This window comes from Crinia signifera, chromosome 7, assembly GCF_055691185.1.
Source record: "Crinia signifera chromosome 7, ASM5569118v1, whole genome shotgun sequence".
Lineage (NCBI taxonomy): Eukaryota > Metazoa > Chordata > Amphibia > Anura > Myobatrachidae > Crinia > Crinia signifera.
Genome location: NC_139223.1, coordinates 95144654 through 95168200, shown reverse-complemented (window position 1 = coordinate 95168200; position 23547 = coordinate 95144654). Strand labels below are relative to the sequence as shown.

At 43.7% G+C, this 23547-nt stretch overlaps 1 protein-coding gene across 2 annotated transcripts in view; it reads left to right on the top strand.

Annotated features, from left to right (window-relative positions):
• DNAH7 (dynein axonemal heavy chain 7) overlaps positions 1–23547 on the top strand; it is a 918640-nt gene that overhangs the window by 283841 nt on the left and 611252 nt on the right. For both annotated transcript variants that reach the window (XM_083153498.1, XM_083153497.1), the window contains 2 exons: positions 9518–9645; positions 20717–20795. In XM_083153498.1, coding sequence (XP_083009624.1) covers positions 9518–9645; positions 20717–20795 — 207 coding nt within the window. The remainder of the gene's footprint in view (positions 1–9517; positions 9646–20716; positions 20796–23547) is intronic.

Genomic DNA, 23547 nt, shown 5'->3' with positions numbered 1-23547 from the left:
CGATCTAATGTTATTAGTTATTGAGGAGTCAGGACGTGAACTTGAACTGGCTAAAGAGCGCATTAAAATCTTTGAGGACAAGCATAAACCATCATTCACTGCCGACACCACTGCTATAAAAGGGACCTGGTCCAGTTTAAAAAACAAAAACTGGATAAAGTCAATTCAGACTACGAGAACGACCAGGTGTATTCTTGGATACAAGGTGGTCGCCAGCAGGCCCATCAGCGCCCATTCGGCAGATTCCCAAAGAAACAGGGTCGCCAAGCCTATGACGGCTCTGATTCCTATGAAGTGCCCACTACTAGTGATTCAGATGGAGCCTCAAAACCGAGACGCAGGGCCAAACAGCCGGTCCCCCCTTTAGGGGTACGTACCAGGCAACTTCTACACGCTGAAGGTATAGGACGCGGCGAGGCGGCCAGTGCCAAAGGCAAAGGAAGGTGCGGCAGACCTCCCCTGAGAACATAGTCTTTAATCTTTCTACACATGTGTTGACACAAGCTGAACATAGTGTTTTATGTAAACGACTATCGTTTGTTCCCACTGCAAGGTTCGATGAAATGCAATAGGAAATTGAAAAATATAAACTTAACAGGACATTAAAATTGAAGGAATACTTCAACAAACATGATGTTAATAAACCTGTGGCGATGTCGACCCCTGTTCTTGAAATTCCCCAGCAGTTGTTGAAATTACAACCGAGATCAGTATTCGAACCACTGTCTATGAATGCTAACATTAAAACGTTTATTAGTGCATTAGACCACAATGTGTCCAGAGATGTAATTGCGAGTGCTAAACCTACCAGTGGGGGATCCAATTTGACTAGAGATGAGCTTACTGCTTTGCGTGATCTCAGCTCATATAGTGAAGAAAGAGTATGTCCATGTGTGATGCACCTGCTGAAACTCACACGAGTAAAAAGTAACTTTTATTTGTCATTTTAAGAAAGCGAAATATAAAAAAACACATACAACAAATACACACTGTGTTAAAAAACGGTGGCTCTCTGATCCTATAAGCGGTATTACTATACCAAATATTCAAATACAGGAATGGGGGGCCGTAATATCCTTATAATATAGTGAAATACCACAGTGTTATATCACTGAATGGTTGGCCACAGTCCCTAAATAGAAGCGCACTAATTAGTAATCCTAAATCAAATAGGACATATTGTTGGACAGGTAGTATCACAAATCTTCAATAAATGGTGCGTAGGAGTCTGCCTGAACTGCTGTTAACCACAATAAGTGATCGACACAGATGTCGTAGTTTAAAGGATGTCTCCTCCCAAACAAATATATAGGCTGGTGATAATCACAGTGCGCTAGGTCTATGGGCGCCTATCACCAGTAAGCCTAGTTGGGGGTGACTCCTGTGTACCTCAATATCTGATCCTAGCATATGTCGACACAAATGTCGTCACCTAAGGTATGTCCCTTCCCAAACAAATATATAGGCTGGTGATTAATCCTGCGCACTGGATATGCGGGCGCCTGTCACCAGTGAGCCAACTAGGCTTACTGGTGATAGGCGCCCATAGACCTAGCGCACTGTGATTATCACCAGCCTATATATTTGTTCGGGAGGAGACATCCTTTAAACTACGACATCTGTGTCGATCACTTATTGTGGTTAACAGCAGTTCAGGCAGACTCCTACGCACCATTTATTGAAGATTTGTGATACTACCTGTCCAACAATACTGTATGTCCTATTTGATTTAGGATTACTAATTAGTGCGCTTCTATTTAGGGACTGTGGCCAACCATTCAGTGATATAACACTGTGGTATTTCACTATATGATAAGGATATTACGGCCCCCCATTCCTGTATTTGAATATTTGGTATAGTAATACCGCTTATAGGATCAGAGAGCCACCGTTTTTTAACACAGTGTGTATTTGTTGTATGTGTTTTTTTATATTTCGCTTTCTTAAAATGACAAATAAAAGTTACTTTTTACTCGTGTGAGTTTCAGCAGGTGCATCACACATGGACATACTCTTTCTTCACTATATATGCTCCAATTCTCTATGTCCAGTGGTTGCACACCCCGATAACAATTGACATTCTCTTAGTCACTGTACCAACTGGGGGTCCACCCTTTTGCCTCTCATAGATGAGGATCCTGTGCGAATAGCCAAAGCTTTGTGTGATCTCAGCTCATACACTGATGTCATCATACGGCCCGCTGATAAAGGCGGTGCCGTTGTGTTACAGGATCTTGGTGACTACAAGAGGGAGATCATGAGGCAGTTATCTGATCTATCTGTGTATAGACCATTAAATAAGGATCCCACTAATGAATTTTCAGTGGCATTGAATAATATTCTTGATAGGTCTGTATGTGATGGTATTATTACGCAAGAGTTAGCAGTAGCGTTGAAGGTTTCTAATCCTGTTGTGCCATTATTGTACACGTTACCTAAAATCCACAAAAGGTTAACTGATCCTCCCGGTAGGCCTATCATAGCAGCGCGTGGTTCGCTTTTCCAGAATGTCTCGACATACATCGATGCCCTGCTGCAGCCTTGTATCAGGGCGGCACCAGGGCATCTTCTTGATACCACTTAATTTCTTGTTAAATTGAATGCCCTTGATGTGATTCCCACTGACAGCCTGTTATGTAGTATCGATGTATCAAGCCTATATACTATCATACCTAATGATGCAGGGCTTGGCTCCATCCGCAGACTTCTAGTTAATAACAGCAACTATCGAGGTCCCGATGTCAGCTTTGTACTTGAAATTCTGGAACTTGTGCTTACACACAATTACTTCTTATTTGACAAGACATTCTATCTGCAATGCGTTGGCTGAGCGATGGGGAGTAATTTCGCCCCGTCGTACGCCAACGCATACATGATGGATGTCGAACAGGACATATTCTTCTCTTCTATCGATGTATCGCATAATATTTTTTTCTATACGCGGTACATCGATGATTTATTTATGATTTGGACGGGCCCGCATGAGACATTTTTTGAACTCATTGAGAATCACAACAGGTCCCCGAGTCCTGTCAAGTTGACACACACTGTCGACACGAAGTCAGTTTGTTTTTTGGATGTAGTGTTGACGGTCAGTAACGGCATGGTGGAGACTTCGGTTTACACCAAGCCGACTGACCTCAACACTATTCTACATGCCAATAGCTGTCATCCACGGGCTGTTAAATACAGCCTACCTTATTCCCAATTCCTGCGTGCCAGGCGCATCTGCAGTTCAGATGTCCTGGCCGAGGAACAGATTGACATTATGGTGAACAAATTTTTGAATAGAGGATATAGTCCAGCATTGTTGGAAGAAGCCAAATTGAAAGCTCTTTCCAAAACCTGTGAATCTTTATTGGTTTACCATAACAAGTCTAACAAAAAATTTGATAGGATGCCATGGGTTAATCACTACAACACTGCCAGTACAGTGGTTAACAGAAGTGTGAAAAAATTGTGGCCATTGGTCCAAATGGACAATTCATTACAATTGTCGGGTACCACGATCATGTCCTGTTACACTCGTGGCAGGAGTGTGCGTGACATGGTCGTGAAAACTGACATTGCTAAATTGCAGCAAAGTAGCAGTGAACAATTTTTGGGGGCGCGTGCTGGGTGCTTCAAATGCCTCAATTGTATCACATGTAGAGCCATGACTAGTGGTACTTCCTTTTGTCACCCTTCTAGTGGGAAGAGGTTTGCCATTAAGCATAGGGTTACATGTACTAATAAGTACATCATTTATATGATCACCTGTCCATGTTCATTGAGTTACATCAGGAAAACTGACCGTACGCTGCGAGAGCGCATGGCTGGACACAGGCATGCAAGCAAGCAGGCATATGAGAAAGGCAGTAGTGACCAGCCGGTCGCTAGGCATTTCCTAGAAGCACACCACACCATACCCGCGCTCCGTTATATGATCATTGATCATGTGCCAGCAACACTGAGGGGTGGTAATAGGTCTTTAAAGTTATTGCAATGTGAAGCCCGGTGGATCCAGCGCCTTAATACGCTGGCACCTAATGGTTTGAACGAATTTCGAGGGCTGCACTGTTTCCTATAGGGTACTGTATCTTGTTTTATTTGGTACACATCCATACTTGTTTCTCTAGACATCTGCTTAAAATGAAGTTTTGACTATTAACAGCCCTTACCAATTTGTGATGTACAAGTTGATACTTACATGCTCATGCCGTTTTTTATTGGTGTTTTTTATATGTATTTTTGTATGCTATTTTGTACACTTCGGTGTTTACGATCCCCACTTGTCGCATGTTTAATTACACTTTGGTGACTTATTGTATTGTTGTCATGACAACCAGTTTTCCACTCGGCATCTGGAGCTGGACGTCCCTGTCAGCGTGATGACGCGCACTTTGTGCGCTACACACGTGGACGCCAGGACGCCAGCGGGAGGCTGCCGGGATGGACACTGGAGGCGGGTGTCAATTATCTGTGGTATGTATAAATATGTGTACTGTGTCTATGATGTTTTGTGTATCCTGAAGAAGAACTACAGATGGGTCTGTTCCCATCCTTGCAGGGGATGGCGCTGGCGTCGCCAGCCGCCATCCCCCGCCAGCGCCATGGCGATCGTGAGAAGGGGGCACGCACGCACGAGAGGCGCGCGCGCCCCCTTCCGACGGCGCTTCCAAACGTTTCCCCGGGTCCCCGCCGGCTTGCCGGCGGTAACCCGGGGTCCCCGCCGCCTGCCCGCACCCCCCCTAACCCCCCCCCTAACCCTGTCCGTCTCCCTGAGGCGGGGACGGACAGGGTTTTCGTCGCGCTAGCGACGGAGACTGAGACGCGCGTGCGCGTGAGACGCACGCGCGTCTCAGTCTCCTCGCTGGCGAGGCTGCTGGCGGGTCGCCAGCGCGTACATTCTGGCGACCCGCCAGCAAGGATAGGAATAGGCAGGTACTGTACCTATTAAAGTTCGAAACGTTGATTATCATCACTGCTTAAAGAATCGTTTATTGGGAGGAGTGCCGCCGTATGGTTTGGTCTATTGGAAACCCTGTCTGGGTTTTTTGGAAGGCACCCCAATTTTCTCCTGTCGTGGCTGTGCTGCTCCTATACGGATTGTATATATATATATATATATATATATCCAGCGTTTGGGTCCGGCACTCAATGATGTGGTCCTGAACAACAACCGGCGGTGCCCTCCCGGGTATGATATAGAGGTGAGTGTCAAGGGACACAGAGGGGGCGGCACTCGAACGGATTTAGAATATGAATGAAAGACACAACCACAGTGTAGCGTTCTAAGAACGCTACACTGTGGTTGTGTCTTTCATTCATATTCTAAATCCGTTCGAGTGCCGCCCCCTCTGTGTCCCTTGACACTCACCTCTATATATATATATATATATATATATATATATATATATATATATATATATATATATATATAATGAAAAAACAATACCCAGCAAATAAAGTCCTTATGTTCTTTAATGGTACAAGGTCCACAAAGTCCCAATGTGTGCGGCTCCACTTTAGGATCCAACCATGAATCCAATCATGTAAAGAGAAGATAAATAAAGCGCACCAATCAGCAGAATGAATAAAAAAAATGTACGTATAATATGCTGACATACATAGGGGTTAGCATAGAAAATCTTGCCAAAGATAGACTACGGCACTGCAAGGCGGGTACAGATGTAACATCACCGCTCCACGGGATGATCAGTCACCAGCGGGGTACACACGCCAGCAGCCGCAGACTGGAAGACTTCAGTGTATGCAACGGACCAGATGGGACGTCAAGCGTCAAGACTGCAGAAGCCACACCCATTGCGTTTCATCACAAACATGTTTGTCAACAACTTGTTCCTAAAAAACCTCAATTGGTTTTTAAGAAAGCCAATACTCTAAATTCTGTTCTGGCACCTAGTAATTTAAAGGTTGTTGAAAATTCAGGGTGGCTGCACCAATTGAAAGGTTTTTTTCTTTGCAATAAGTGTAAAGTCTGTCAATATGCAAGTAAAGACAGGCTTAAAGTTTGGAACTACGATAGAAGCAAATCCTTTGAAATTAAAAGTAAAATAACCTGTACAACAAATAACATATATTTATTAGAATATAATTGCGGTCAACATTATGTTGGGAAAAACTAAACGTCCTCTAGAGCATTTTAGGAATATAAAAAAAAAAATGTGTCTTATCATAGTTGTCACACCAGGGGTCTGAGTCACAGAGACGAAGACCTCTGGTGGGGACTCGGACCAATAAAGGAATTGGGGAGGCTTTAAGAGATCACTTGCGCAACAATGCACCCAGAAGCAGGAAGGAGGCAAGGTTAAATACAACCGGGTTTTATTGAAGAAACCGATGACAGGAGGGTTGTAATTGGCAGGCAGGAAAGTATGCAAGACTGATACAATATGGCACAGATGATATGTGATGCAGTGCAGAGCACTGATGAAGTCCTTAGCACGATACTTTACTGTGGCTTGCCTGGAGTTGAGATGTGTTGAGATGTGTCAATTATTACATTTTGGAGTTGCTCCCAGGAATAATTGTTACTGGTACAATTCAAAAAAGAGGAGAAACTATTCCCAATTCAGGGCACTCACTGGACTAATATATTCTGTTATTTATCCTATACAGGGTGTCCACCAACAAATAACATTCATTTAAAATATAACTTTTATTATCAAATTTAAGATTGCTTAAAGCCAGCGAAATATAAGTTAACAAATATAGTGCAAAAATAATGAAATAAAGGTGATTAAAATGAGATGTACTGTGTATGTGTCACAAGCCACCACAGCAGGACACGGTGGGCTGCGTACTCACCCGCTCATGTCTGCCGGGGCCTGGCAGCTTCCTCTAGGTATATAGGAGGACTGTCTAGGCTGTATCCCTGTCAGTACAAAGAGTCTCCAGTGCTTGCTGCATCTCTGGGAGCTCTCCTGGCCATCCTAGTGCCTGTTGGAATCTCTGCCCTGCTTTCCGTGCTCTGTAGCATTCTAGGCCTCCATGCTGCTGATACAGTCTGACCCAATCCACTCTCGCTGATCCAGTCCTTCCCATTCCTCTCGGGCCTGTTCTCAGCATCTCCAGTCTTCATTCACCTTCTTCTCCGTACCTCTACAGGATGCGATTGACCCTTCCATAAGTCACAGTCTTTACAGTGTTCCCATCATCTCCGGTTATTCGCAATCCAGCAAGAAGTTATTGCTTACTTTATTGGTTATCGGTTATTCTCAAAGAAGTATTTGAGAGTTTTGATGTTTTGTTTCCATTGATGAAAAGATCAATCATTAAACCAGCTCGTTTTAACCCTAACTCCTCTGACTCGTCTGCTACTCCTGTGACCCACACGACTCCATCCACTCCGCCACCTGTGACCGTATGTGTTTTATTCTTTTCTGTCCTCAATTTTTTGATCAATCAAATTTATGATTGATCAGAAAGAGTTTTTAGTTTATCTATATTTAAATACAGGTTGCCGTTAGTTGCCAAAAAAGTTCTCTTAAAGGCCCCTTTTGTCAAGTTCTTGCTGAATTAAATACAAGTCCTATTGTGTGAACTATTTCGCTCCAAATGTTTGTATAGTATGTATTGTAGTAGATGCCCTAGATGAAGCTGACACGAAATGCGCATTGGCAGACAGCATACTCCATGATCTAAGATTAATGCGGTTATTTTCTTTGATTTGAACTTACTGTAATATGTACTGTGTTGTGTATGAGATTACTCTGTTACCATGACCAATTCATTGCATGCCTCATAACGTGATAGCCAAAATTGAAGTACCGTCCTGATCACTATGCTCTTTGATATATGTGATTAACACTATCATACACTGTGTCTACTCACAACTTACAGAGTGTATGATTTATCTGCCTTAACGCTGTTCAAACCGTACTTGACTGAACAATTTGCCATATAGCCACAGCTGAATGTAAAACTGGCCATACATCAGAAAGACCGGTCTTAAGACCAGTCACAATCAGGATTGTGTACAATTTCCCTTGAAATCCCTGCAGTCCTTGGTGGTTTTGGACACACAATCTACTCACAATCCATCATACATCCATCTGCTGCATGATTGTATGATTGAAGCTTCACTTAAATAGGGGGCTGGCCTACTAGGATCAAAAGGATACGAGTATCAAAAATCCATTTTTTTTAATTTACAGGTTGCCAGCAACTAATAATCTGCTTACATCTGCTGTGTTATGCCATTATTAAATAGTCCGAATGCAGCAATCCTCTGAAAACTGTTTTCAGATTAGTGACAGAATTGTGCAAAAGGATGTCCACCGCTCTTTTCAGCCTCCCGCCCATCTGCCGGTTGGTAACTTCTGTAGCTCCAAGCATCTTCACTGTCACGGGTCACCCAGAAGCTGCACCTCTCTTCTCTGCTAGTCAGGGAGGGAGTGTCACATGACTCTGGTTGTATGAGCCATCTAAAGACAGATTGCATGTGCTTAAAAGCACATGCAATCTGCTCCTAATCCCAATTGATCTGACATGCAGCACGTCAGATCAGAGGACCAATCCTCCAATCTCCCAGGGCTGGGAGATTGTGTGATTGTATGATTGTGTACACACAGTATGCACACAATCTGCATACAATACATTTTACAATCAACAGAGATTGTATGATTGGGTACAATATCTTTCTGATGTATGGCCACCTTAAGCCACTTTTATAAATAAACAGGCAGATGTGCTTTATGGTACATACGATTTGGACCAATTTCACTGCCCAATCCATCTGAATCGGGTGAAATCGGGCCCAAATCGCACAGTGTATGGGGGCCTTAAGAATGAACATTAAGTTGAACTTTGAACAAGATATCTATAATTATTCAGAAACTGTCAAAAGGGCAAATATCTGCCGTGCCTTTATATAGATGCTCTAGTAGTGGATGGAGGAGTAATCATTTCAATGTACCTAATGTACAGTAGCAACATTGTATAAGAATGCTACAATAAAGTGTCAACTTAAAAGAGATACTATACAAACATTTGGAGCTAAATAGTTCACACATTAGGACTTGTATTTAATTCAGCAAGAACTTGAAAAAAGGGGCCTTTAAGAGAACTTTGTTGGCAACTAACGGCAACCTGTATTTAAATATAAATAAACTAAAAACTCTTTCTGATCAATCATAAAATTTGATCATAAAATTGAGGACAGACCAGAATAAAACACATACACAGTACATCTCATTTTAATCACCTTTATTTCATTATTTTTGCACTATATTTGTTAACCTATACTTCACTGGCTTTCAGCAATCTTAAATTTGATAATAAAAGTTATATTTTAAATGAATTTTATTTGTCGTGGACACTCTCTGTAGGATAAAGAACAGAATATATTAGTCCAGTGAGTTTCCCAAATTGGGAATACTTTCTCTTCTTTTTTGATTTGTTGTGTGTGTGTAATGTCTGTAGTATATACAAGTTGTTTTGACTGTACACCTTCTGAATGTATATGTGTAAACTTGAAAAATCTTGTTGACCAAGTTATGCTTTTTTTATTCAGTTCATTCGCTTAGGGATGTTTGAACTCCACTGCGATGAATTGACCAGAGCTTTGGCAAAGCGATCAGAAGCTATTTGTGGAAAACTGATAGAGAAAATGTTTAATGATCACCAGGAGACCAACAAAGGGTAGGTTCTCTGCTGTAGTGAAGATACTGTACTTACCTATGTTTCCTCGCATGATGAGAGAAGTACACTGTTTATGGTACTATACATATTGTCAGGAGATTGCTTTCTGATAAGAGTTTAGTATATTTTGTTGGGATGGTAAGCCAAAGTATTTGGTACCCTGCTGTTCTGTGTCAATTCGAATTGTAAAAGAAGTTACGTTATTGGAGGAGGGAACAAATCATATTACTCATTATTTGAAGGTATATTGTAGAATTTGCCATTTTAGAAAAATAAGATGATTTCCTTTATAGAAAAAAATTTAGAGAAAAGTTATACCAGCGACTTTGATTAAGAAAAATTAGACTTCTAAAAAAATATAAAATATATTCTAAAAAGTATAAGCAAAGTGTCACACTGCTTGGTTTTTGTGGACCCAGCTTTGGACCAGAACGTGTTCCACCTTATTTTCCTGTTATATTTGCTTTAAGCCTGCACGAATCAGTCAGATCCGTGCAGGCTGCAGTGTAAAAAAAAAAGGTAAAATAAATAAATAAAAAAAACAGCGTGGGGTCCCCCCCACAGCCGTAACCAGCACCAGGCTGAAAGGGCCAGTAATTAAAAATCAGGAAACCCGACAAATAGGGGTTCCCCGATTTTTTAACAACCAGCCCCAGGCTCCAGGTCCGGGGCTGGTTCCCAAAATACGGGGGACACAATGAGTAGGGGTTCCCTTGTATTTTAAGAACCAGCCTCAGGCCAAACCCGCCAGCAGGGTAATGCCACAGCTGGGGGGAGACTTTTTATACAAGTCCCCCTGGCCAAAGCATTAACCCCCTGACTGGTCAGCCTGGCCAGGGCCCCTGGGCAGTGGGCATCGAGCTGATTTGAATGTAGAAAATAGAATAAAAATTGATTGTTTTTTACTGTGGAACTATGAGTCCCAGCAAGCCTCCCCGCAAGCTGGGACTTGGAGAACCACAAGTCCCAGCCTGTGGGGCATTAAAGGGCCTGCTGGCACTTGTAGTTCCACAGTAAAAAAATTAGTGAAATAAATACACACTGACACACAATAAAACTTTAATACATCCAAAGCCCATACATACTGATACTTACCTATCTTGAGCCCGTAGGTAGGTCCCTGGGTCTTGGTCCGGTGCCTTGTCCTGCTCCATGTCGCCGGTCTTCTCCATGTCAGCGTTGTCTGTGTAAATGGATTTCCCCTATTTGTCTGACAGACCATTGACCAGAAGTTGCCGATTGTCCTTTTCTCCCATATATTGCAGCAACCAATCAGCTAATATTCAACCCTATAAATTCCATTTACTAGCTGGCTCAAATCATCAGTTAAACATCAATCTCAGCCTATGCTGTTTGCTTGTGTTCCTATTCCCTGGAGTCTTTTTTTTTTTTTTAAATATAGTCTTTATTTATATTTGTTTTCGTATAAAATACAATACAAGACACTATTTCATATTCTTATACATATTCAAAAGGACAACACCTTTACACGTTATTTTCCATCACAAATTAGTCTATCAGACACAATTACATTTCCTATACATTGTGTCTGATATTTATTTGTGCTCGAATAAGTGATTTTATTCATTAAACATATTTTTTCATTTATAGTTAAATCCGTGATGCCTAAGTGTCTAATTCTTTGTCCCACCTGTTGCCATATCTTTTGTATATGTTGACATTCCCATAACATGTGTATGAAGGTTCCCCGACAGGTCTTATACTTTGGGCACAAGTCACTTTTACTTTTATCATACTGGCTTAGTCTGCTTGGGGTCACATACACTCTGTGGAGGATAAAGATTTGTATTTGCTGGTATCTAATTGATGATGTCGCCCTCATTGGAGATGCTAACATCATATCCCATTCCTGATCAGTTATATTCAATATGTCTTCAGGCCAATCTTTTATGTTTTTTTCTGTACTTTATATATTCCTGATACCCTCATTTTCTTTCTGGGGTCTACCAATTGTTTAATCAGTGATTCTTCTATATTCACACCCTCTTTCCTATATGTAGCGTTTAGGCCATTTCTTAACTGGAGGTATCGGAAGAACATATTTTTATCCACCTTATATTCTTTTACCAGTTGTTCAAATGTTTTTACTCTTCCTCCTTCATATACCTGTTGTACATTTTCTATACCATACCTACTCCAGCAAGCTTTTATATCTTTGACCCTTATCTCACATTCTTTCCCTCTTTTTCCTATAGCCCATATTGGAGTCTCCGGATCGATTCCTTCATATTCCATTAATTTACTTGTCACTTCCCAAATTTTTTTTGCCTGCTTAAACAGGGGTTTATTTGTTTTACCCCCTGTTTTATCCAGCAATATTTGTTTTGGGGAGTATCCCACCCTAGCCTGATTGACCAATTCTTTTAGATTATCTTCCCCTCCTCTCCCATCCACTCTTTTAGATGCCATAATTGTGCTGACATATAATACAGTTTGAAGTGTGATAAACCCTGCTTTTATTCCTAACCAATGTATCTATTCTTATTCTTGCCCTCTTGTTCCCCCACATAAATGAGGACGTTATACTATCTATGGTACTTGTGTAGTTTCACGGCGCCGCCGCGCGCACACTCTGTCTCTGAAACTTGGCAGCCTGCCAGAAGCTCTGTTTAACTGTTTAACAATAGATTTTTATTCTATTTTTTACACTCAAATCAGCTTGATGCCCACCGCCCAGGGGCATCGAGGACAGAACCAGGCTTCAGCCTGGTCAGGTAAGTCCTGGAGGGGGGGGGGCCTTTATTGGGGGGGTCATCACTCCCCCAGGGCCCCTGGCCAGGCTGACTGGTCAGGGGGTTAATGCTTTGGCCGGGGGGGGGGGGGACTTGTATAAAAAGCCTCCCCCCGGCTGTGGCATTACCCTGCTGGCTGGTTTGGCCTGGGGCTGGTTCTTAAAATACGGGTGACCCCTACACATTTTGACCCCCGTATTTTGGGAACCAGCCCCGGACATGGAGTCTGGGGCTGGTTGTTAAAAATCGGGAAACCCCTATTTGTCGGGTTCCCTGATTTTTAATTACCAGCCCCGGCTCTTTCAGCCTGGTGCTGGTTAAAGCTGTGGGGGGGACCCCACGCTGTTTTTTAAAATTATTTATTTTACAATTTTTTTTTACACATTGCAGCCTGCACGGATCTGGCTGATCCGTGCAGACTGCCTACACTAATTTGTATTAGCGGCCGTATATACGGCCAGCTAATACGAATTAATATGACATCGGAGGGTTACAAAGCAGTCGTATATGACTGCTTTGTAAATCCCCCTCTGGAACATGACTTTGCATACAAGGTATGCAGTCGTAATAATTCTTAACAAGAATACGAATACAATTTTTTGTATTCATATTCTTAGTAAATTTCCCCCTGTGTGGTTGGTTGAAACCAAGAACAGAGGTGTGGGGTATTATGGTGTGTACACATGGTGAGATTCCCTTGCTAGTCGACTATAGTCAAAATCACATGCAGATCATATGCAGATCGCATGTTTTTTTACCTTGCGATCCCAATGTGCACTCCTGTGACAGCACAAATGGAAACTCAGATAAACAGGGCAGCAATGACTATATAGTGCAAATCTAATGCAGATTGTATGAATTGTATGTAAATAGTACAGGGTTGCCGACTTTCAAATGCTCCTCTCCGGGAGAAGCCCGGAGAGGAGACTTTCATTACCCGTTTGGGGGGTGGGGCTTGAATGTGACATCATTAAGCCCCGCCCCCATGACGGGAAATAGCAGAAATCACTGATCTCCATTGAGGGGGCGGGGCTTAAATGACATGAGTGTGTCATTCTATCTCCGCCCCCTCCTCTGAGACCCACAGATTGCAGCATTTAAATGCTGTGATCGGGGGGCTAAGTGGGGGTCCCCCTGATTCCGAGAGGGTTGCCCACCCTTCCGGGGGGCCAGGAGGGGGACCCAATTTTCGGTTGACTCCCGGTAATTCCGGGTGGGTCGGCAACCCTGAAATAGTACAGAGTTAAAATTCGAGTGCTATGCAATCTTTGCTAAGTCAAATAGCAAGGGAATCTCACCGTGTGTACACACCATTATGCTGTGCACATGGTGCGACTACAGTGCAATGCGATCTGCATACAACTTTGACTATATAATGCATATCTGCACTATATAGTCAAGGCAGCCAAGACTTTCTGCTTGCGATATGTGAACGCACATCGAGATTGCAAGGGTAAAAAACCTATGCGATCTGCATGTGATCCCAAAGAGGTTTTGACTATATAGTCAAAATCTCATGCAAATACTACACACCGATGGATTTTGCCCTCACCTGATGTCAAACAATATATTAAACTGAAGTGGCTTCAACGATGGAGCTTAACTGGCCATACGTGACCAGACTGAACAACTTGAAGAGGATACAGTAAATCTAAACAAATACTGTACCAGGTTAAACATTTAAGGAAATAGATAGTGTAGTTTCACGGCGGCGCTGCGCGCACACTGTCTCTGAAACTTGTCAGCCTGCCAGAAGCTCTGTTTAACTGTGCGCGTGCCGCTCTAGCTCTGTTTAACTGTGCACGTGCCGCTCTAGCTGTAAGCTACGTATTGTCAGCTTACGTTATCAGCGTAGCGCCGGGCAGCAGCAGCAGCATAGTGCTGCCCAGGTGCTGACAGGTCACTGTGGTACTTGTAGTTCCACAGTGAAATAGGCAGCCTTGCGCACCGCTGACAACGGGGGCATGTAAAAGTGGACACCCCGGCACACCGCTATCAAAGGGGGAGTCCCCCATGCAGACGCAAAATTTAGACGCAAAAGCGTCAGAAAACCGGACTACCTGCTAGCCGCTAACAAGCCGGGGGCTCTGGACTTAGACGTTAAAGCCTCTGAATTTAGTTGGGACTAGGGGTACATCTAAATTTAGACGCTAAAGCAGGGGTGGCCAACCGGTCAGAGGTAAAGAGCCGAAAAATATCAGTTGTCAAGCCAAAGAGCCAACGTCATGCGCGCGCCAAAGGCGCGCGCGCCAAAAAGGGGCGTGATCGGGGAAGTGGTCAGGGGCGTGGTCATATGACACAAGGAGAGTGGCCACATGACAAAACTTTATGCCCCCAGTGCCAGATATGCCCACCACAGTGCCAAACATCACATGCCCCCCACAGTGCCAAACATCACATGCCCCCCACAGTGCCAAACATCACATGCCCCTCAAAGTGCCAAACATCATATGCCCCTCAAAGTGCCAAACATCACATGCCCCGCAAAGTGCCAAACATCATATGCCCCCCACAGTGCCAAACATCACATGCCCCTCAAAGTGCCAAACATATGCCCCCCCACAGTGCCAAACATCATATGACCCCACAGTTAGGAAGCTGGGCCCTCCAGCACAGGTGTTGCCCACAGTGCAACACCTATGCTGGAGGGCCCAGCTTCCTAACTAAAGGGCCCACCTAGAGGGCCAGGAGGGCCCAACAAATAAATGAACCACGGGCCAAGAGGGCCCGACTAATGCGCACACAGGCCAGAAGGGCCTGAATTTGCCCACGGGCCTAGTGCCCGACACCCGGTGGTCTAGGGTGGATGGAGGGTAGGAGGCCAAACCTGGTGTTGGGAGAGGCCGCTGGGGGGAGCTTCGTCAGCTCTTTTGCTTCCCACCCCCGCTGGCCTCTCCGGGAACCATCTTCTTTTTTCTTGCAGAAGGCGCCGGAGATCTTCTGTCTTGATCCCGGCGTCTTCTGGCCTCTTCATCGGCGCCGGAACTCTTCTCCCCGCCGCCGTCTTCTGCGCCATCCTCCGGCGGCTTCTCGCGTCTTCAGGAGCGCTCCTGCGCTCCGCCGGCGTGGAGAAGACTTTTCGCCCTCCCGCTGGCGTCTGATGTCAGACGCCGGGGGCAGGGCGGAAACGGCGCGGCGAGCCATCAGCGTCGTTTTCTATTGGCCGCCGATGCGGCGTTTTGAATTTGGCAGCCGAATTGGTGCCAAATTCAAAACCCCGCTTTGCAGACGGGAGGCTGGAGCCGCAGTTTACAGCTCGGTGAGCCGCATGCGGCTCGCGAGCCGCGGGTTGGCCACCGCTGCGCTAAAGCATCTAAATTTAGTTGGGTCTAGGGGTACACTATTGAAACCTGTCCACAGTGCCACTAGTCGACGAAGCGTGGCGAGGGGCAGCGGTACGCGTCCTACGACCTTTTCATACCCCCACTATCCACGTTGGCGTGGAGTTGAGAATAGAAAGTGTGATGAGCGCAGCGAGCCACCGAGCCCGAAACGTGGTGAGCGGATGCGGACACCTGTGAAGCCCGCAAGGGGACGCTGCGCTCGCCACTGTCAATGCCTAATTTTTCCCAGCATATAATTTCCATAATTATAGATTATAACCATGCCCATAACATTAATAATAGTCAGGGATAAATAATCTTTTATCCCATATATGTCATGCTTGGTCTCTAAATGATCAGAATTATAATAGCTGTCAGATGACAGTTATTAGAATTCCATATGATATTGCACTCACATGTTATAACAAATTATAAGTTCTCATTAGAGTAGTCATGAGAAAACCAGCATTAGAGATGAAGTCATTAACATTTCCCAAACACCAGTGAGCCAATCACAGGATACTGTAAACAAAGGCTAGTGAAACCAGGTGAATGAATGGTCTCTGGGAAGACAATAGGATCAACCCCTCCCCCTAGAAAGTTTCTTGGATAGTGAAAGAAACATATCCACTTACTTGAATTTGGAAAGTCGACCAGAGAAGATGGAATGCAGCACCCCTGGACAAGATGAGCACATGGCTTTGAGTAATGTATAAACTTGTAGGACCGATATATTGTGTACTAGGACCCCGGTTATGGAATATGGATTATGTTAGAGAGTTTAAGAGTAGTTAACTTCCATTCTTGGGTGTCTTCAGATATTAACATGTGCATAGGCCCAGAGTATGTTTTCATATGGTTACACAAAGAAAGCTCCTGTCTGTAGTTGAGGGTGACCTGTGTGAATGATGTTTAGCTAAGATAAATTGAGATAAGGCATTGTAATAGTATATCATACATAGATCTAATGGTTGAAACGTGCTGTGTTATTAGCCTGTAGTTATGAATCGTGAGTGGAGTATAGGTGGATCAGCAGGAACATTGGTGTTTGGACTGGCCCATGTGTGTCTTAGTGTGGTTGTAATGGAGTTCTGTAATATATTGTCTGGATTCTTTGCAATGGAAGTGTGTGTGTCTGCGTCCCAGAATGGATTAGCCCTGAGTTGTTTCTATTGAAGAGTGTGAATGCTTTGTGTAATATCCAGTGAGAATATCTAGATAAACTATCGGATAAAACCAACTTATATGAAACAAATGTTGATAGCATGATGCTCGGATGGTGTGTGTGTAATGGCTTGTAATGTGATTATGATATGATTAGTCCTTAGATTGTATAGTGCTATTTAAGTGTTCTGTACAGAAGTACATGGTAGATTAATGATATATTAATTGTGTATGCAACAGGTTTAATGTGTTTGATGGAAGTGCAAGTTATAGTCAGGATTGTGAGTATCGCATGATGCAAGTTAGAGGTTAATTTGGAGTAAATGTTGTGAATAGAAATTATGAACGTACAGTCAGTTTATGTGTGTTTGCCAGGCGGAAGTTATTAGTCTTTTGTTAAGGTTTCCTTTGTGTGCTATGTAGGGGAATCTAAGATGGCAGAATGCCATGCGGCAGACTACATGTGCCCTGGCCAAAATGGCCGACAATAAGGTTCCTTTGTGTGCCATGCGGCGGTACACAAAATGGCGGACACAAAGACTTGGTATCACAAAATGGCTGCTTCTTCATAGCCACGCCCCCTCCCGCGCTATATTCACACACACACATATATATCACTGAGGTTAATTGTATTTGAGGATGCTGGAATAAGAATCGTTATTATGTATAATACCTGTATTGTTATATTTATTATCCATGATACAGTTTCATCTGTTTACATTCATAAATAATATTCATTGATTATAAATCTGGACATTCGCTTTTTTTGATTGCGTGCGACATGAATAAATTAAATAGACTTTGCATATATAAATAAATGTACTTCCATACCACGCTTCGGGCTCGGTGGTTCGCTGCGCTCGCCACACATTCTATTCTCAACTCCACGCCGACGTGGATAGTGGGGGTATGAAAAGGTACCGCCGCCGCTCGCCACGCTTCGGGTTGGCATGGATAGTGGGATTTACACGGTCGACAGCTGTTGCGTCGGCTAGTGGCACTGTGGACAGGTTTCAATAGTGTACCCCTACACCCAACTAAAGTCAGAGGCTTTAGCGTCTAAGTCCAGAAACCCCCGGCTTGTTAGCGGCTAGCAGTTAGTCCGGTTTTCTAACGCTAAAACGAATAAGTCCAAGCGCCTAAGTCCAGAAACCCCGGCTTGTTAGCGGCTAGCAGGTAGTCCGGTTTTCTGACGCTTTTGCGTCTAAATTTTGCGTCTGCATGGGGGACTCACCCTTTGATAGCGGTGTGCCCGGGGTGTCCACTTTTACATGCCCCCGTTGTCAGTGGTGTGCAGGGCTGCCTATTTCACTGTGGAACTACAAGTACCACAGTGACCTGTCAGCACCTGGGCAGCACTATGATGCTGCTGTTGCCCGGCGCTACGCTGATAACGTAAGCTGACAATACGTAGCTTACAGCTAGAGCGGCACATGCACAGTTAAACAGAGCTAGAGCGGCACGCGCACAGTTAAACAGAGCTTCTGGCAGGCTGCTAAGTTTCAGAGACAGAGTGTGCGCGCGGCGGTGCCGTGAAACTACACAAGTACCATAGATAGTATAACGTCCTCATTTATGTGGGGGAACAAGAGGGCAAGAATAAGAAGAGATAAATTGGTTAGGAATAAAAGCAGGGGGGGATGGGTTTATCACACTTCAAACTGTACTATATGTCAGCACAATTATGGCATCTAAAAGAGTGGATGGGAGAGGAGAGGGAAGATCACCTAAAAGAATTGGACAATCAGGCTAGGGTGGGATACTCCCCAAAACAAATATTACTGGATAAAACAGGAGGTAAAACAAATAAACCCCTGATCAAGCAGGCGAAAAAAAATTGGGAAGTGACAAGTAAATTAATGGAATATGAAGGAATCGATCCAGAGACTCCAATATGGGCTATAGGAAAAAGAGGGAAAGAATGTGAGATAAGGTTCAAAGAGATAAAAGCTTGCTGGAGTAGGTATGGTATAGAAAATGTACAACAGGTATATGAAAGAGGAAGAGTAAAAACATTTGAACAACTGGTAAAAGAATATAAGGTGGATAAAAATATGTTCTTCCGATACCTCCAGTTAAGAAATGGCCTGAACGCTACATATGGGAAAGAGGGTGTGAATATAGAAGAATCACTGATTAAACAATTGGTAGACCCCAGAAAGAAAATGAGGGTATCAGGAATATATAAAGTACAGAAAAAAACATAAAAGATTGGCCTGAAGACATAGGGAATATAACTGATCAGGAATGGGATATGATGTTAGCATCTCCAATGAGGGCGACATCATCAATTAGATACCAGCAAATACAAATCTTTATCCTCCACAGAGTGTATGTGACCCCAAGCAGACTAAGCCAGTATGATAAAAGTAAAAGTGACTTGTGCCCAAAGTATAAAACCTGTCGGGGAACCTTCATACACATGTTATGGGAATGTCAACATATACAAAAGATATGGCAACAGGTGGGACAAACAATTAGACACTTAGGCATCACGGATTTAACTATAAATGAAAAAATATGTTTAATGAATAGAATCACTTATTCGAGCACAAATAAATATCAGACACAATGTATAGGAAATGTAATTGTGTCTGATAGACTAATTTGTGATGGAAAATAACGTGTAAAGGTGTTGTCCTTTTGAATATGTATAAGAATATGAAATAGTGTCTTGTATTGTATTTTATACGAAAACAAATATAAATAAAGACTATATTAAAAAAAAAAGACTCCAGTGAATAGGAACACAAGCAAACAGCATAGGCTGAGATTGATGTTTAACTGATGATTTGAGCCAGCTAGTAAATGGAATTTATAGGGTTGAATATTAGTTGATTGTGCTGTGTGTACAGCGATCCGCTGACCACCCATACAGCCACTGCAGCTCAAGTTATTATGTCAGTTCCAACAGATTGTTCAGTGTGTATGGCGAACACGCTGGCAGATCTATCTATTGATATATCTGCAGATCAGTTGATTTACAAATATATCGTCTAATGTGCAGAGGCGTAACTACTTTTTTTGCACCCCCCCGCCGGACATTTCGCCCCCCCCGAAATATTAACCCCCTCCTTACCCTTCCCCTTTGCCGCCGGCGCTTCTGCCTCTAACCCGACACGCAGATCTGTGTCGGGTGACGGGCGGTCCCCGGCTGCAGTGCTAATATAATAACACAGACACTCGGAAAATGGCTGCCCCCATACAGCATTATGGGGGCAGCCATTTTCCGAGTGTCTCTTATTATATTAGCACTGCAGCCGGAGCCGGGGACCGCCCGTCACCCGACACAGATCTGCGTGTCGGGTTAGAGGCAGCGGCGCCGGCGGCAATGAGGTAAGGAGGGGGAGGGCAGGAGTCGGGAGCCGGGACCAGGTGGTAACTATAGTCCTGCAGACCCCCCAGGCGCCCACACCTGCCTAGCGCCTCCCCGCCACCGCGGGGGCTGCGGGACTATAGTTACGCCACTGCTAGTGTGTATCCAGCATTAATATGTCCAACATGGCAGCGTCCATGTCTGGGTTGCAGAGGGAAATGTGGAGCACAGTCTGAATCCGTATACTGATATGAAGCAGAACACTGCAGAAAAGCACACTTAAGGTCTACATACACTGGGCAATTTACATGCAATTTGGGAATTTTTTAATGCATTTGTGGCGATCTATCGCATGAAAGTGCCTAAATTGCATGTAATAGTTAGGAAGTGCATTGCGATGCCCTGCCCTGAATACAGAACCAGTATGGGAAAAGAAGATTAAATTAATTAATTGAACAGTGTAATGGAAAATACATATTCTTTACTGTACTAAAAGATGTGAACTTTTTTAATAGGTTGTGTAACAAATTTGAAAAAATGGCAGAAAAGGCACTAAGTACACCCCCAAATACACAGGAACTGATGCAGTTGAAGGTACTGTTACATATTATGTTGTTTTTCTAACTAACCTTTTATCTGTATTAATGTACAAATGTGCAAAATGCACTTTACCTTCCAAATTAAACCCAGGTTTTTGTTGCTGGGTTTTTGGTGGGGCACATATAATCTCAGCTCACAGAACCCGTTTATACTGCACCATAGACCCAGGAAATTCTTCTCTCTGCCCTGTTCACACTGTGTTCCTGGTCTGCCTGCCCAACAAGTGTGAGGAATCTAAGAGGAGCTAATATTTGCTGTTGAAAGATTGTGTATTTTTGGGTACTTATGTAGTATCTGGGCATCTGATTTAGAAATCGGATCGGACCAAATCGTATGCGATGCGATGGTCAAGATTTTTCCATAGGATTCAATGTTAAAATGGTCTGAGTCCTTTTCCTTTCCCCACTATCCAAGTGGGCATGGAGTTGGATATAAACCTGTGGCGAGCGTACACAGAATACTTTTTAAGAAATATGCATCCCCTCGCGGGGCTCGCTTCGCTCGCCACGCTTCGGGCACGGTGGCTCGCTGCGCTCGCCACGCTATATAAAATCAACTCTATGCCCACTTGGATAGTGGGGAAATGAACAGGACCTTCTTAACATTGAATCATATGCAAAATCGCATCGAATCGCATCGCATCTGATTGTATGCTTTAAGGTAAGGCATACAATCACAAAATCGGACGCCCAGATACTACATAAGTACCTATTTTTGATATGTCGTAGTACACTGTCAAAATTTTGACAGTGCCAGTCACTTGCTTCTTTATTTCCTCCTCTCCTCTCACAGCCAGCAGCTCCAGCACCTACTCATCCCTCCACATGTCACCTGATGTCATTGTACAATCAGCTTGCTTTTTCAGGTCCTGCGGGAAAAACCCGTTTTGCACCTGTTCACACGTGGACACCTGTATAATTCCCAGGAATAACCCATTCACACTGAGACACAACATGGGAAATTACTGGCAAAAACATGGGTTTTTGTGGCAATGAGAATGGGGTATTACAAAACTCCAGGGTGAAATCTGATAGGATGAGAGATTCAGAAAAGTGAGAGATTTGGTAAGAAATCTCCAGTTTTTTGAAAGCGACAATCATTACACTGCAAAATCAAACTGTTTTTTTTTTCAGTGTAAATGTTTGCTGCTTTAAAAAAACTGGAGATTTCTTACCAAATATCTCACTTTTCTGATTCTCTCATCCTATTACATTTCATCTCCAGAGTCACTGTACATTTGTCATAATATGATGTTTTTTAGGGTGACATTTAATGGGATGCGATCTTTAGTAAGGTTCTGAAATCGCGCATTATCGCATTTGCCGAAATCAGGAATTAAAAAAAAAAATTAGACTATTTAATGGGATGCGAATTTGTGGGTGAAAAGTGTGATATGGTGTGAATTTTAGTTATGGAAATGTGCGAGTTTTAGTCATGAAAATGTGCGATTTTAGAGATATGCTAATGTGCGATTTTTGTTAAAAAAATGTATTAAAAAAACAGCGTGGGCTCCCGCCTCCTGAGCATAACCAGCCCCGGACTCAAAGAACTGGTTCTGGTTTTAGAAATTCAGGGGACAAAAAACATTGGAGATCCCCAGGATTTCTAAAACCAGAACCAGGCTCAAGGGCTGGTCCTGGTTCCCAAAATATGGGGGACAAAATTACTAAGGGTCCCCCATATTTTGACAACCAGCATTGGGCCCAAACAGCCAACAGGGTAATGCCACAGCCAGGAGAAACCTTTTACATAATTTCCCCGGCCAATGCATTAACCTGTGGCTGGTCAGCCTGGACAGGGACCCTGAAGGAGTGGAGACCCCCCCCCAATAAAGGCCCCCCCCCCTCCAGAGTGACCTCTGCCCAGGCCGAAGCCTGGGTCTGTCCCCGATGCCCCTTAAGTGGTGGGCATCAGGCTGATAAATGGTAAAAAATAGATACAACTTTTGTGTAATGTTGTGGAACTACAAGTCCCAGCAAATCTGCCCTTCATGCTGGGAATTGAAGAACCACAAGTCCCAGCATGTGGGCCAATAAAGGGTCCGCTGGGTCTTGTAGTTCCACAACATTACAAATAGTACGCACATGAACAGTATAGCTTTATTGCACACTACATACATTCACACATACATTACCTATGGATTCCATCATAGGCCTGTCCTCTTGTCCATGTAGACTCCCGAGTACCTGTTGAGAGAAATCATACTTATCAGATGCCTCCCAGATCAAATGCTGTCTTCCCTGGCTGCCAGTTCCCCTGTGAGAGATGTCTGAATGTTTGTTTACTTTGCGGATCCTCCCACATGCCAGGAGTTACTCCCACCCCCCAGCCAATAAGAAGCGGCCATTGGCTGGTGGTTGGGACTAACCTCCATCATGTGGGAGGAGCCGTGAAAGTAAACAAACATTCGGACTTCTCTCACGGGGAACTGGCAGTTGGAAAAGACAGCGTTTGATCCGGGAGGCATCTGATGAGTATGATTTCTCTCAACAGGTAATGGGATTCTACATGGACAAGAGGACAAGCCTATTATGGAATCAATAGGTAATGTATGTGTGAATATATGTAGTATGTAATAAAGCTATTATGTTCATGTGTGTGTGTGTGTGTGTTTCATTTCACTATTTATAATATTGTGGAACTACAAGACCCAGCAGGCCCTTTATTGGCCTGCATGCTGGGACTTATGGTTCTTCAAATCCCAGCATGCGGGGCAGGCTTGCTGGGACTTCTAGTTCCACAACAT